Here is a 14,923-nt window from a genome sequence, read left to right as displayed (position 1 = left end):
TGTCTCAATATTTTAGTGCAAACACTCCACTCTGATTACCTGAAGCACACCAAGTGCTAATAATCACACATAGGTCTGAAATCTTATGCACCATATCAATTAATCAAAACGAGTGTGGCAAACTGTGTGGATGCCCCAATAGAAACTCTTTTAAGCTAGGTTTGCAACTTTGATCCCAAAAGATGTAAATTGTGTTACTGTGTTCTTATGCATTACACCTGCAAGCTTGTACAACACTTCCTGTACGTCAACAAGACAACATTAGAATGCATACAGTCCCACAGCTGCTTCATCTAGCCGCATCAAGGCCCTGGCTGTGGGTTGTATCAACTAATAAATGAAATTAATGTATCTGTCTATTACTGTTACACTCACTCAAAATGTGATATAAATGACCCATTCCAATCAGACTTAATGTCGCGTAAGATGAAAGTGAGTATTTTTTAGGCCAAGACAAAAAATTGTTTGCTTGCCCTCAAATGAATTTTGTCAGTCAGGATTTTTCTTTTCTTTTCATTTTTTTTTTAATTACTAGCAAACTCTACTGTTTGTATTTTAAAATTAAGGCTCAAAATATGAAAGATCAGACAATTTTTGAGTCAAAATGAATCAACTAACATTGCAAAACAACTAAAATGTTGAACACAAACTCTAAAATATTTTTTTTTTTAAATATTCAGAATGCAAAAATTTGGAAAAAAAAAAAAACCTTTTTCAGGAAATTCAAAAAATAGGGTCGGTATATTCTTTTGTACAGCTAATAGAAAAAAAAACACCTTTTTCTGATTTCCAAAATCAGGGTCGGTCGGTTTAGGGCAAGCAAACATCATCTTTTTTTTTTGTTGCCTAACTACAGTACCCAAAATAGAATAACAAAATCCACAAAATAAGAAATCAGTTGATAAGCATGTCAAAAATTTGCAATGGGAATTGCTAAATTCTTAGGTTTGAAAATGAATTTCTAGGTCAAGCTTTTGATTACAAAACTTGAAAGAATTAGACAATGCTTTAAGATGGATCAAATCTAGTCAGGTAAAGACACGTGGGAGGCAGACAATCAGAAGAAACTCAGAGGTTCATTCAGGAGTTTCACCTGTGTGGACTTACTTTGAGATTTGACACTCCAAGGGAACTTAGAGGTATGACCCACCTTATATTTAGGGGGTTTAGTTGAACCTCAAAGCACACTCAGAGGAAACATGGAAGTTATTCCTAGATTCACTTTATGATCGTTAGTGCGTGTCATGGCATCTCGCACGTTTTAAAGAATCGGAACGTAACAGGTTTCTCTAGATCAGTAGTGAAAAATGGTAAACTAACATCGTCTCGGTGTCTTGAAAGCCAGTCGTTTTAGACTGCGAAAAGCGGCACGCAATGATTACATAAATCAGGAAAAATTGTACATTTAAGATGGATGCACTTTCTGTCTGTTTTTGCAATCTTGTAATGTAAGTAACACACATTTTAAGCCTTTAATAGCGGGAAGCCTGATGCCTAGAGATCTAGGTGAATTCCTATTTTTACACCCCAAGCACACTTAAGGTGGGTGTGGCTCAGATGTTTCTGCTAGCAAAACCACTATGTGGATACAACTCAGAGTGTATAGTATTCGTTTCTACATATGTACATAAAGTTAATGCTCGTGTGAACATAACTTGAGAGTGCATCAAACTTAACCCTTCAAGGTTTTTGCCTCGTGTGAACATGATTTTAGAGTGCATCGGACTTAACCCTTCAAGGTTCATGCCTCGTATGAACATGACTTAAGAGTGCATCCAACTAAACCCTTGAGGGATATTGACTGTTGACATCATGCATTGTCTTGAAGATGAAAATACTACACTATCTGTGCAACAAAATTACTTGATGGGGTTTATCATGGGGAGGAGGTGACTACAACGTCAACATGCTTGTTATTTATAACTCATCTGGGTTAGTGCTTTGACTTCTAATTAGGTTGAGAGGCATGCAAACGAGGTACTATATCAAATTAACTTAGAACCAAATGATTATCAAAAACAACTGAAGATTTGAAGATGAAGATATTTTGTCACATGACATATAAATCATCACAATGTACATAATCTGACATTACAACTAGAAAAATCATATAATGTATGTATAAAAACGTTCGTGAAAGACAAACAGGGGGTACGCAGCGTATGGTCAGGCTGCATGCATGTGTCATTTTAAACAGCTTATGGTGTTAATACCTTTGAGCATAGCTCTAGGAACCCATTTTTTTAAAGATATCATCAATCTCATATCAAAATGTATTCTATTTGAGAAACACCATTTTTGGAACTGGCATATCATATCGTCACATGAGCTACAGGCTCAGAAATCCGACGCGAATCCGGGAATCGATTCGCGCAAAGATTCTCGTAAAACATCAACCGCGCAAATCCATATGGATTCGCATAGTGCATTGGCAGTGTACAGAAAGAAAAAAAATATGTACCCAGTTTGAGTCCCGGTTTGACTATTTATACTTCATTATTTAAGCAACTGAACCCCCAAAATGGCAAATTATGTTATAATTGACATTAATAATTTGTACAATAATACTGATTTGAGAGGGCATTTTAACAGCAAAAACAGCCATCGCTTGCGTGCCGATGTTTCGTTCATCAGAGCCGCCATCTTGGATGACTAAATCAGATTGTTATGACCGTATGAGAGCAGTATTTTTTCAATCAATGTGCAGCGGGAGCGGGATGTAGATTTGCGCGAATCAGGGATTCCCGCAAAATTCTCTTACGAGAATCCAAATGGATTCGCCCGCACTGGCACAGATTTCTAGGCCTGAGCAATAATATACCTAGTGTGTGGCATATTTCTGTGGAATCTTATAGGATTTTGTGGGTTTTCTTAACACTAACTGTCTTTAACTGACCTTATACTTGTAAAAAGTGAACTTTTGAAGTGCTGAGAAGCTTTGAAGCCAAGAAAATGATGTTTGAGAAGGACCTTGTTGTACTGCGAGTCTAGCTATGCATTTACAGTTGTGCACCATCTTACCTCATACTGCTTTGAACATGTTATTCAGAGGCTTGGACTACAGGAGGTTTATCCTCTAATGAGGAGAAATGAAATTCTGACCCATAAGCATATTGCTATAGGACGATGGATAACTTGCACCTGACCCTAAACCTTTTGAACTAAAATATAATCTTATAATCATAATTATAATCTCAGTAATTCTGAGGCTGGTGCTGCATACAGATATTCAAATTTCATTTAGGATTTTGCAATGTATAAATAGCAGCAAAAAAAATGCAGAGACCCGTAAGCTCTATGCAGATAACATAACACATAACCTTTAACCAAATCTATTCTTCAGGTTAGTATCATTTCAAGATGGCCATTCTGGGGCTAGAATTTGACAAGGTTTTTACACCTCTAGCAAATAGATGACAGTCGCATGTATTTTGCACTGATATCTACAATCAAGGAAAATAATGTTGGCACACTCTGGCATAATAATGTAAATCACCACCCCTCTCCCCCAATTCAATGTTGATAAAAGCACTTTTGCCATCGGGCTCTCCAGTCTCCCCAACATTGATTGAGGGGAAGGGGGGCGGGTATGGGAAAGGTAAGATTTGTAATTCTCATTAAAGATAGTTAAACTAATTTTTCGCTGAACTATCAGAGTGGCATTGAAGAGTTTGCAACATATGGTCAAGGTATGCTAACTATTTTTGAAAGAGAAGGTTTTATGCCTCTGTAAATGTAAATTGCCACCCCTCACCCCCATTCAATGTTGATGAAAGCACTTATGCCATTGGGCTCTCCAGTCTCCCTAACATTGAGAGGGGGAACAAGGGAGGGAATATGGGAAGGGGAAAGGGAAAGGTGTGCACTTCTCATACTTATTTCACTGTACTATCCGAGTGGCAATGAAGAGTTGCAACATATGTGGTCAAGGTGTGCCAACTATTTTACCTTGTTTGTAGCTCCGGGAGGGTTGTTCAAACCTGAACTTTCTTTATTATAAATCCGAGCTGGTAATGCTGGGGATTGGGCTACATGCCTTTACCCCACCCCACACAAGAGAGAGACAGTGCTCACTCATAACTACTTTGTGTACGATACTAGGCATAGCCCTCAGAAGATTCTTGCCTTTAACCTAAACCTTTTTACGGAAATGATCATCTTATGCAGGTTATTTCTAAGCTACGAGGACACTTTTTAATCATCTATTATCATGCATGTACACACTCAGTCGCATGCTCAACTTATAACTGATACTAGGTTTGATGGGGCAACACAGAGGTAGTAATCCACTGTCATATTTAATGCTTTCTTTTAAGGCCACTTTAATTAAATCCAGAGTCTTAAAGCTTGTGAGAAATTGAAAACCTAATGCAGAATGCATTTTTTTTTAAATTTTTTTATTAAAATTACTTTTTTTTTTATGTCAGTACAGGTGCTGGGACAAGCATTTTGTGCAGAAAGTATCCATTGTCTGTTGCAAATCTTGGAATAGTAGACAACTTAAGTCACTGCTACAAAATAATTCTTTAAAATTTGTTGAAAACTTGAAATCAAATAGGAATTTAGAGTTTTATTTTTACCTTTTGTTTAAAAAAAATACATAAAAAATTAATTTCTTGATTTTCAAAGAAGACTATGAGCATGGCAGCTTTGAGACTCAAGATTTAATTATAATGACCTAATAACATTGAAACAACTGCATCGTATAGAGATACTCTTTGTTACTGAGAGGATCTATAATTCAAAGAACAAAGCCTGACTAAAGAATTACAAATCACATACCTTCATAATTGAAATAATCATTGAAAGTAAAATTTGTATATCTGGATCTTCTTGTAAAAAGGTTTTTCTGATATGGATAGAATGGTCATTGATAGTGATGCAAATTCAGTTTCAATCAATGTTATGTAGCTAATTAAAAAACACTTAATTGATCTAATTTTTAAACATGATGGTGTATTAAGGTATGTAATTCTATGGTTCTAATGGGCTCTTCCAATTGAAATACATTTATAAACCCCTTATGGTAGACATATGGCAGGGAGTGTAAATTTAATATGAATGATTCCACTTGAAACCTACACTCCCTGCAAAGGAGGCAAAGGTCATGTCTCTCATAGGTGGTGTATGGAATTCAACTGGAATACCCCAGTCAGGATTCATCATCAAACCATATTAATGACCTGTGCTCAAGTAACAAAGCTGAATTACAGATCATACAAATAAGAACTGCTTCAAACTTACTAATTTCTTCCTCTGAAATGATGCAGTTTCAAAGTAAACAATGTTTATAAATAAATTGTAGTTTGGTCTTAATACTGAATAGATTTTTCAAACAAACTCAGTCAAACTTCACTGCTTGACAAAACCAACTATCTCTAACCCTACCAACCAAAAACCTGCTTAAAGATATATTGTCCCCATTACACACAATGTGATTCCAATCTACAAAATTTGCACTTTGACTGTGTTCAGCTGAATCTCTACCCCCCCCCTTCCCCTAAAGTCAATGTTGGACCAAAACCAAGTTGTCAAACATTCAAAAATGGGGAAAGGATACAGTACGAGACAGTGTATGTATATTAAATACATGCATGGCAAACTAATTTTGCTTGACTATGCTACATGAATTTAAATTGTTTTGAACACTTGAGGAAACTACTTTTTTCTAGGATTTTATCCCCAATTTTAGCCTTCAATCCCAATAATAAAATAAAAACTCTCCACACAACCACCTATCGCTAAAACTCTCTCCCTATCAAACATGTGTCTAATGATGTAATACTGTATACTCCCTTAAATACAAACTCTTCTTAACACTACCCATGTCTAAACCTACCTACCTACCTACCAACCTGCCTATTACCAGTCCTCACCACAAATGCATCTATTTTATGTGACTATTTATTCTTCAGTCCCAATAATATCAACTTTTTACAAAATCACATATCTCTAAACCTACCTACCTACCAACCTGCCTATTACCAGTCCTCACCACAAATGCCTCTATTTCATTTGACTATCTTATTCTTTAGTCCCAATAATATCAACTCTTTACAAAATCTCTAAACCTACCTACCAAGTTGCCAAGCTCTGCCCAACTAACCTATCACGTACGGTGTGTCTATACCATCCCTATCTAGTCATCGGTTTCCTATCACATAACACCGTTTATTCTTACCAAGTCAGACTCCTTGTTTTTACTCCCTAATTCTGTCATTCTCTCTAAGTCATAGAAAAACAGTAATCTGTGATTAAAGGAACTTGAGCTGTTTTTTTTTAAGAACTGAATATTTGAAACCTTTGGATTTTTGTAATTCCTTTAAAACTTATCTATTATTTAATTTAGCCCTAACAGCTAACACCATTAACTAAACATCTTTGATAGAACTTTCTACGACTGTATTGATCAATGTTTAGAGTATTGAATAACAGCAAATTATGTTGGGACTGCATTAACACTTTTATTTATAGGTTATTACAGTTATATGATTTAGAAATGTATATTTACATAATACACAAGAGTGCACAGAATGTTTGACTAGTTTTAAGCTTTAACACAGATATCTCTCACTCTTGACAATATTGGACATGGACTTGGACTTACAATACTGAATACAATCATGGAAATTTAATGTATGTTTCCCTCTCTAGCGGAACTATTTGAAGTTGGGACTCTTTGGGTCTCTTTGGATACAATTATACGAATATCTCAAATTAGACATGCTCAAATTCTGTGCAAGGTCTGCTTTAAAGAGTCTGTAAGATCTCAAGTTCTGGACATCTCAACAAGTCCCAAGAGATCCAAATGTACATTCGTCATAGAAGTGATGATGTAACAGGATTAACTACCATAGCAACAATTTTTAGATATATCGCCCTGCACTACAGCAGGTTGCACTCATTACCTGTGAATGTCTGCAATCATAGATTGAATACAATATCGCTCTTTTCAAAGATACTAATCTTACAGGTGCGAGTGATCAGCATGATATGAATATTCTATAGAATTACGATCCAGATCTTTATCCCTGTTCTTTGACATCTATGGTTCAAAGCAGAGGTACTGCATGAACGTACTAGTGCAAAGCGATACATTTAAAAATTGTTTTCACCTATTGCTATGGTTATTATTCCTGTTACATCATACTTCTATGGTGAATAGCTGTCAGACCAATAGAAACAATGAGTTGAGCATGCCTTATTTTGAGTTATTCATAATTCTCACTACTCACATCACACACTCCTCAGTCAAAGTCCACACACACATATATACTCACCCTGAATCCTCCTTGGATCTTGGCAGCAGCCTTTTGTACGTCTGGGTCAGTGAGGTCTATATCAACCTCTTCCTCCTCCTCCTCCTCTGGCTTTTTGTCTGCCTCTTTACTTACTTCCTCCTCCGCTGCTGGTTTGGTTTCTTCTGTTGGTGCTTGTTCTGTCTCTGCCGGTGCTTGTTCTGTCTCTGCCGGTGCTTGTTCTGTCTCTGCCTGTGCTTGTTCTGTCTCTGCCGGTGCTTGTTCTGTCTCTGTCGGTGCTTGTTCTGTCTCTGTTGCTGCTGGCTCTGACTCAGCTGGTTCTTGTTCTGTTGCTGCTGGCTCGGGCTCTTTGACTGGCTCGGCTTGGTCTACGGCAGCGTCACTCTGCAAGTAAACAAAAGATACATTTTAAATTAGTACTACATTCCAAATGATAACATATTTTTGAGCAGTTAGAGGACATTGCATCTTGACCACAACCTGAAATACCATAGAATTCCGTCTACAAGCATTGCTTGAAAACGAGGGTTTTTTTTTGACGGGAGACAGGAGGCAGATGCCCTCTACAAACAAATTATTTGGAGTTTGTGCACGTAACTATATTACTGATACAGGCAGCTGTACAAACATGAATTATTGTTCGATTTTTTGTGATGTTTTTGTGTTGGGTGTCTGCCTTTCGTCAAAAGGCATATATGCTTGAAGACGGTATTGATCAAACTAGATTCCAAATGATCTCAGTTCTTTGGATCGCAATGTTGTGGCTGAGAAGTGACCAGCGAAGCACCCCAGTGTGAGATTCAGTGTAACAAGTGATGGTCAGACGGCACTGGGCCACTGCTAAATGATTTTTAGTGGTGAGAGGACATTTAAACATGGCCACTGCATGATATACAGGAAAGGAATTAACATTATTGGTATCTTCTTAATTAATGGTACAATACATGTAGGACTACATATTGCCAAGTGTGCAATTTAATGAGACTCTGATATGATATGTAACACCTGTATAAAAATAAAGATTACTCCATCTGAAACAGAAACAGTCTATATTTGATGTGAGCTGAAAAAATAAGTGACAACCAACATCTCATACATGTCATGGCAGAATTAGCATGTGAATGCAGGACAACTTGAGCTTCAAACAGGCTGAAAATAAATTTAAAAAATGTGGGACTTTGGACTCCCAAAAAACCTGAATTCAGGCTAAAACCTGAAAAATGACATCTGCTTATTTCAGAAAATTTCTAAACATTAAAATTTGAATTGCCAGTTAGAACTAAAGGATTTAGTTATGTTTCATTTGGTAAAACAGAATAATATTTTTTAAATCCAAAACAGGAAATGTCTTTAAAAAGACAATACACAGAAAAATTAGTGCTGTAGTTTTCTGGAATCAAGAGTAACTACCATGTACATGTCATGCATGTATACCATGTATACCTAGATGTGACTATGATGAGTAAAATGAAAGATGATAAACTAAAGCCCCATATATAAGCAGTTCTCACTTAAATCACTGACCTATTAAATTGTAAATCACTTTGATATTAAAAGAAATCACCAACTTTACATACAAGTCACGACCCATCTTATCTTTATGATCCATGTTAAAGTCAGTGACTTCTCATAATGGTCTGTAGAACATGCTTATTGCTTGTTGTAGGTGTATTTAGTCATTCCTGGCCTGTTGAATTATACAACACTAGGGCATCTTAAAACATTCAAAAATAATACTGTTTTTTGTACCCTTTTTTACGGTTTTGACCTACATCGCTGAATATACAATTGACGTACATGTATGAAAACAAAACTGTCAACCATAAAAAAAACCTACTAAGAAAAAAAAAAGATTTAGTTTGAATTATTTGTGTTGTTACAGCCTTTCCATTCATCAACTGGTCTGAGTAGTCCCTGTCCTACTTAAAAAGCACCTGCAGCATGACGTGTGGGACAGTGTTTAACAGATCATACGGATGCATTGATCTCATTTTGTGATAACATGCTGTGACCAAACACAAACAAGTTAATGGGGTGGTTGTCCGGAGAAGGTAATATTGAGATAATTTCTTCATACACGTCATGAGACATTTTGATATCAAACCGAACATGTATTGTTTTCAGGGATGTATGTAGCTATTGATAAAAAAAAAGCTTAAATAGATGTGAGTGAAGCAAACATGGTGAGCACTGGCTATAGGCACATTTTTTTAGTGAAAACGAGGGATTGGAGAATTTATCACCCCAACATTTTTCCTTTTGCTCTTTTATGATGAAATAATCATTTTGTTACAAAAATAATTTATTTCTTTTTTTCATTGAAATCAAAACAGAAAAAAACCCTGGAAAATGTGCATCCCTATATTTTCTGGCAAAAGTTATGAACAGTTAAATTTGGATTGTTGAACATCGGTGCACAACAGTGTACGTTTTCATAGAACAAATTCATTTTGCAAACACTACCACATACACCTACACAAAACCTGGCCGTTCATTACTCAAAATCGTATGACGGATTGGCTATTCTAGTTGAAATCCATACACCCCCATTGAAGACGTGACCTTAATCTCCCACACAGGGGGTGTAGATTTCAAATGGAACCACCCAATCAGGTAAACCCATTTGAAATCCACACTCCCTGTGTCTTCCATAGGGGGTGTATGGATTTCAACTTGAATAGCCCGACACCACAAAGCATGTGACACATCACATGAATCAAATGCAAAAGCAGTCTCACCTGCTCACACATTAACCGTATGAGAACTACCTACCGATTGGTCACAAATAAGTTTTCATTATCAATTGGACCAATCAGCAACATTGTTAGAATAATTTCGCCACACAAAAAAATAAGGGTGAATTATCTGCAAACCTCCATTCTGATTGGTGATTAAAATGAAGATATCATGTAATTGACCAATCAGAGGCAATGTTAGATCGACAGATAGTGCTACGGGGGTTAAGGGACAATGTCACTATTCTTTCCCCATTCATTCCATTTAGGAGGCATTGAGTGATATCATTGCATAAACTGCACTCACCTAGTTCCCTCCATAAAAGAAGCAAATCAGTATTCCAAAGATGAATTAGGTAGTACGCTGAGTGCACATAAGTGTCAGGTGGACGTGTGAACTATGAATACCATTATACGAGACAAAGACTTAAAGCCATCAAGATCCATCAGCTAAATTCAGAACATTTTGACATTCCTTAATATATTCTTTTCCGATAAAAACACAAGAAAATTGTTCTCAGAATTTTCACATGAACCTCCATCTTCCAGCGAGAGTGAGATTGTGATGTTTATCATCAGATCGTGCCCTTATTATCCCTAGATTTGATCAAAAGTTTTAAAACTTAAATTCAACACAGATCAATTTTCACTAATGTTCTTCTCTGGAATAAGGTATGTTTTCCAACAACAGACTTTGCCGTTCAGAAATATCAGTGAAATATGAAGAAAACAGAAAACTTATAATTGTTTGTTTTGGAATTTCATTCCCTATTAGATTGACATGGGAATTCCTCATGCCTCCCTTGACATGAAAAAAACAACTTTCAGCTTATTCATTATAAGGCTTCATTACTACAAAACAATGACATGTGGGGAACTGTATAGTTTGGAATTGGCAGAATCCACCTTTCTAGTTGAAATCCATGCACCCCTCTATAGAAGATATGACCTCAATCATTCACACAGAGAGTATGAATTTCACATGGGGTTACCTAAATGGGCGACTCCATTTGAAATTTACACCCCCTGTGTGAGATTAAGGGCATGTTATCCATAGGGAGGGAGGATTTCAACCGGAATAGCCCAATGTCCCTTTCAGGCAGACCACGGTTGGCAAAGGCCAAACTAAACTATAGCATGATACTCTGTCCATATCCAGACCAGTAAATTACCCGATAGGTGGCCCCATCTCGTATTTACCAAGATATATTTTGCATCAAGTTAATCATGTTTAGCGTGAATGAGAGGGTATGGCTCATTACACAGTAATCTTAGATTGTCACTTGCTTTGTCAGCATAACCCACACAGCTTTTCTCTCTGTGGTGTTGGCAACAGATACAAAATTATACAGATTTAAAAAAAAATCAAAATGACAACCTTCCTATACCATATTTGAAATAGTCATGTTAAATGAGTTTAAATGAATATGCATTGTATTGGTATAGTGGTTCTTGATAGGTATTTTGTATTTGGCATTATCTTTAAACTGGTTGATTGTATGTTAATGATAATACTTCAAGAAATAGCTGGTTTATTTAACCACGCATTATCTATATTTCGTAACAAGTTTCCCATCGTTATCATAGTTTTCTACCAAGTATAGCATAATGTAAAGATAATACCAAAGCATGCTATCTACTGAAGATATCTTGCAATATGGGCTTAATAATAGCATTGCTATCTACTGAAGATAGCATTCAGCATGAAACATTGCTATCTACTAAAGATAGCATTCAGCATGAAATATTGCTATCTACTGAAGATAGCATGCATCATGTAATATTGCTATCTACTGAAGATAGCATGCAGCATGAAATATTGCTATCTACTGAAAATGGCATGAAGCATGAAATATTGCTATCTACTGATGATAGCCATTAGCATGAAATATTGCTATCTAGTGAAGATAGCATTCAGCATGAAATATTGCTATCTTCTGATGCTATCTACTGAAGATAGCATACAGCACAAAATATTGCTGTCTACTGAAGATAGCATTCAGCATGAAATATTGCTATCTACTGAAGATAGCCATTAGCATGAAATATTGCTATCTACTAAAGATAGCATTCAGCATGAAATATTGCTATCTTCTGAAGATATAGCATGCAGAATTAAATATTGCTATCTACTGAAGATAGCATGCCGCATGAAATATTGCCATCTACTGAAGATAGCATTCAGCATCAAACATTGCTATCTTCTGAAGATATAACATGCAGCATTAAATATTGCTATCTACTGAAGATAGCATGCAGCATGAAATATTGGTGTCTACTGAAGATATCATGCAGCATGAAATATTGGTGTCTACTGAAGATGTCATGCAGCATGAAATATTGCTATCTACTGAAGATAGCATGCAGCATGAAATATTGGTGTCTACTGAAGATGTCATGCAGCATGAAATATTGCTATCTACTGAAGATAGCATGCAGCATGAAATATTGGTGTCTACTGAAGATGTCATGCAGCATGAAATATTGCTATCTACTGAAGATAGCATGCAGCATGAAATATTGGTGTCTACTGAAGATGTCATGCAGCATGAAATATTGCTATCTACTGAAGATAGCATGCAACAAGGAGCTAATAACAAAATTTTTCTACTAGAAACAGCATGTAATATCAACTAATAATATATCATTATCTACTAAAGGATAGCATGTTGATATTAGTCTACACTGAAGATACATGTTACCTGGATGCCACGAGCAGCACTTACCCTAATATCATACAAACATGCAGGTTATACAAGAAAATACCAATGAAAGAGATATTGAAGTATCATCTATTGACATTGTAAACTAGCCTTGCAGCATAACAGTGATTGAAAGCTTGCAATAATGTTTCAAGTTCAAGTGAACGTCAAGGGCATCATCCTCATCATCAGTGTTTGCGTCATTCTCAAAGACACATCTACCCATAATTGCACAAATGTAATTAGCCACATACCCTCACAGGGGACTGATTACTCAATGACTTAATCATATCATGATGTTATATTCAGCCATGCTCTCATTCATATGGAAGCAACATTAATGGGTCTTGTGCAAAATCCTATGATGAACCTTGAAGCTACAGGGTGCATCTTAAAAACTGTTATAATTTTAAATAATTATTTCCAACTAGATGAAGACAATGTAGGGATATTGAAAAAAAGTTTTTGTTGATAGTATGTTACATCAGAGAAGATGTAAACAGCTTAATTTGGGCGGGCAACCTCATATTCTCATCTTCTCCCGTTACATGAAACATGTAAGGGTTTTTCCTGTGTGATTTAGAGCTTTTAACTTAAAGAAACAGTCAATTTACTGGGGCATGCCAAAATGCACCCGAACATTGAGCCATAGTTAACTCAATAGGTATTGATCACACTATTTTTAAGTATAAGAGGGAAAAGGGGGACCAACTATAATTTCCACTACCATACTTCATATAATCAACCATTTAAACCCACACAGAAATGAAGAAATGTACGCCATTGTCAGACGTTCAACATTTTATCCGCGATTCATTAAAGCAACATTCGACACCTAATTAAGTTAATCATACACTTGACAAAAACAAGCATCTCTTTTACACCCAATGCCATATTATGTCGCATTATTTGAATTTGTGATATAAAGAACAAGCACCTCGGATGAAACCAAGTCCGCTTGAAATGCAAATTCCACCACCTACACGGTATGTGGAATAAACACATGTTTGAATCCCAGTGTAGGGAAACAGAATTGGAAAGACTTACTAAATTACTAAGTTCATTAGTATTCCTTATCATGTACAACTGCTGTTAAAAATGTGCATACTAAACATTATAAGAAGGGCCATCTATCATTATAACACCTGTCCTAACATCATCTTTAATATTGGTGTGAATACCATGAGAAAGTGTTCTATTATGTTAGTGTCACCAGGACATCATGTTGAAGGAGAAAGGATATCATCATTTCCTTCTTTTTATTTAAATCTCAAATACATAAATAGGCCCGTCTGAGCAAAGGTGACATCCTACAAGTGTATTCTATTCAGTACGGTCGTCGCTCATTTCCTATTGCTGCCACTGAACTTCAGAACAGTTTACCATTACATGTGAAAACCTCTCAGACTGTAAATCATTTTAAAACATCTCTGCAAACTCACTTTAATTTAAAATTGCATAGTAATGTATTGTTTGTTTGCTAATTTGTCCCACCTCCCTCCCCCTTCTACTGTCACTCCACTCTCTTGCTCATTGGACAGAATTAGTTTTTCATACATGGACACTGCACAGTCATGGTTGGGTGTTGCTATGTGATGTTCCTGTAACAAGTCAGCACTCTTGATGACATCATACTAACATCCCACTGTTATGAGGACATCCATGTATAAAAAAATAACCCATCCTGGGAAGTGTCTCTTCCTGGTGTACCTCTTTCCAAGTCTAATATAATAACTGCCTTCCCCTTTTCCCCTCCCATTTTAACACACCACATTAATACACCCACACCCCATAATCACCTCTGTGCACAAACAGATAGGCCCTATAGGCTTCCACAAATACAACACTATAATTGTGATGTTTACTGTTGTCTTTCCCTATGTTTGTATTCAGCATGTCAAATACAAGATTTAATTAACTAGACCTCAGCACAAGTCAATGTTATTTATAAATTCTTAAACTTAATTACACAGCACTATTATAGGCTACTGCAAAGCAATCAATAAATGAGATTCTCATCGCTTACAGCTGGGCCGATTTAATAACAATATATTGATTGCTGAAGCTAACATGTGGTATGGATGCCCATATATTGTGTGTGACATTACGTCAAATTACGCTGATATTGCCATTATCGATATGAAGACAAAGTGGAAATTTGACATCTTTGTCAATGTCATTGTCAACATAATGATGTCACTGAACCAGGGCTGATGAAGCAATAATA

General features: G+C 36.2%; 1 protein-coding gene across 1 annotated transcript in view; it reads right to left on the bottom strand.

Moving 5' to 3' along the window:
• LOC140170354 (uncharacterized) overlaps positions 1-14,923 on the bottom strand; it is a 142,231-nt gene that overhangs the window by 21,888 nt on the left and 105,420 nt on the right. Inside the window, exons 5-6 of the mRNA XM_072193725.1 lie at positions 7,281-7,643; positions 5,245-5,256 (exon numbers count right to left, since the gene is read on the bottom strand). Of these exons, the coding sequence (XP_072049826.1) occupies positions 5,245-5,256; positions 7,281-7,643 (375 nt within the window). The remainder of the gene's footprint in view (positions 1-5,244; positions 5,257-7,280; positions 7,644-14,923) is intronic.

The sequence above is a fragment of the Amphiura filiformis genome, chromosome 14, assembly GCF_039555335.1.
Source record: "Amphiura filiformis chromosome 14, Afil_fr2py, whole genome shotgun sequence".
In the NCBI taxonomy this organism is placed as follows: domain Eukaryota; kingdom Metazoa; phylum Echinodermata; class Ophiuroidea; order Amphilepidida; family Amphiuridae; genus Amphiura; species Amphiura filiformis.
The sequence above is the reverse complement of the archived record's forward strand: the minus strand, read 5'-3'. Positions and strand labels throughout refer to the sequence as shown.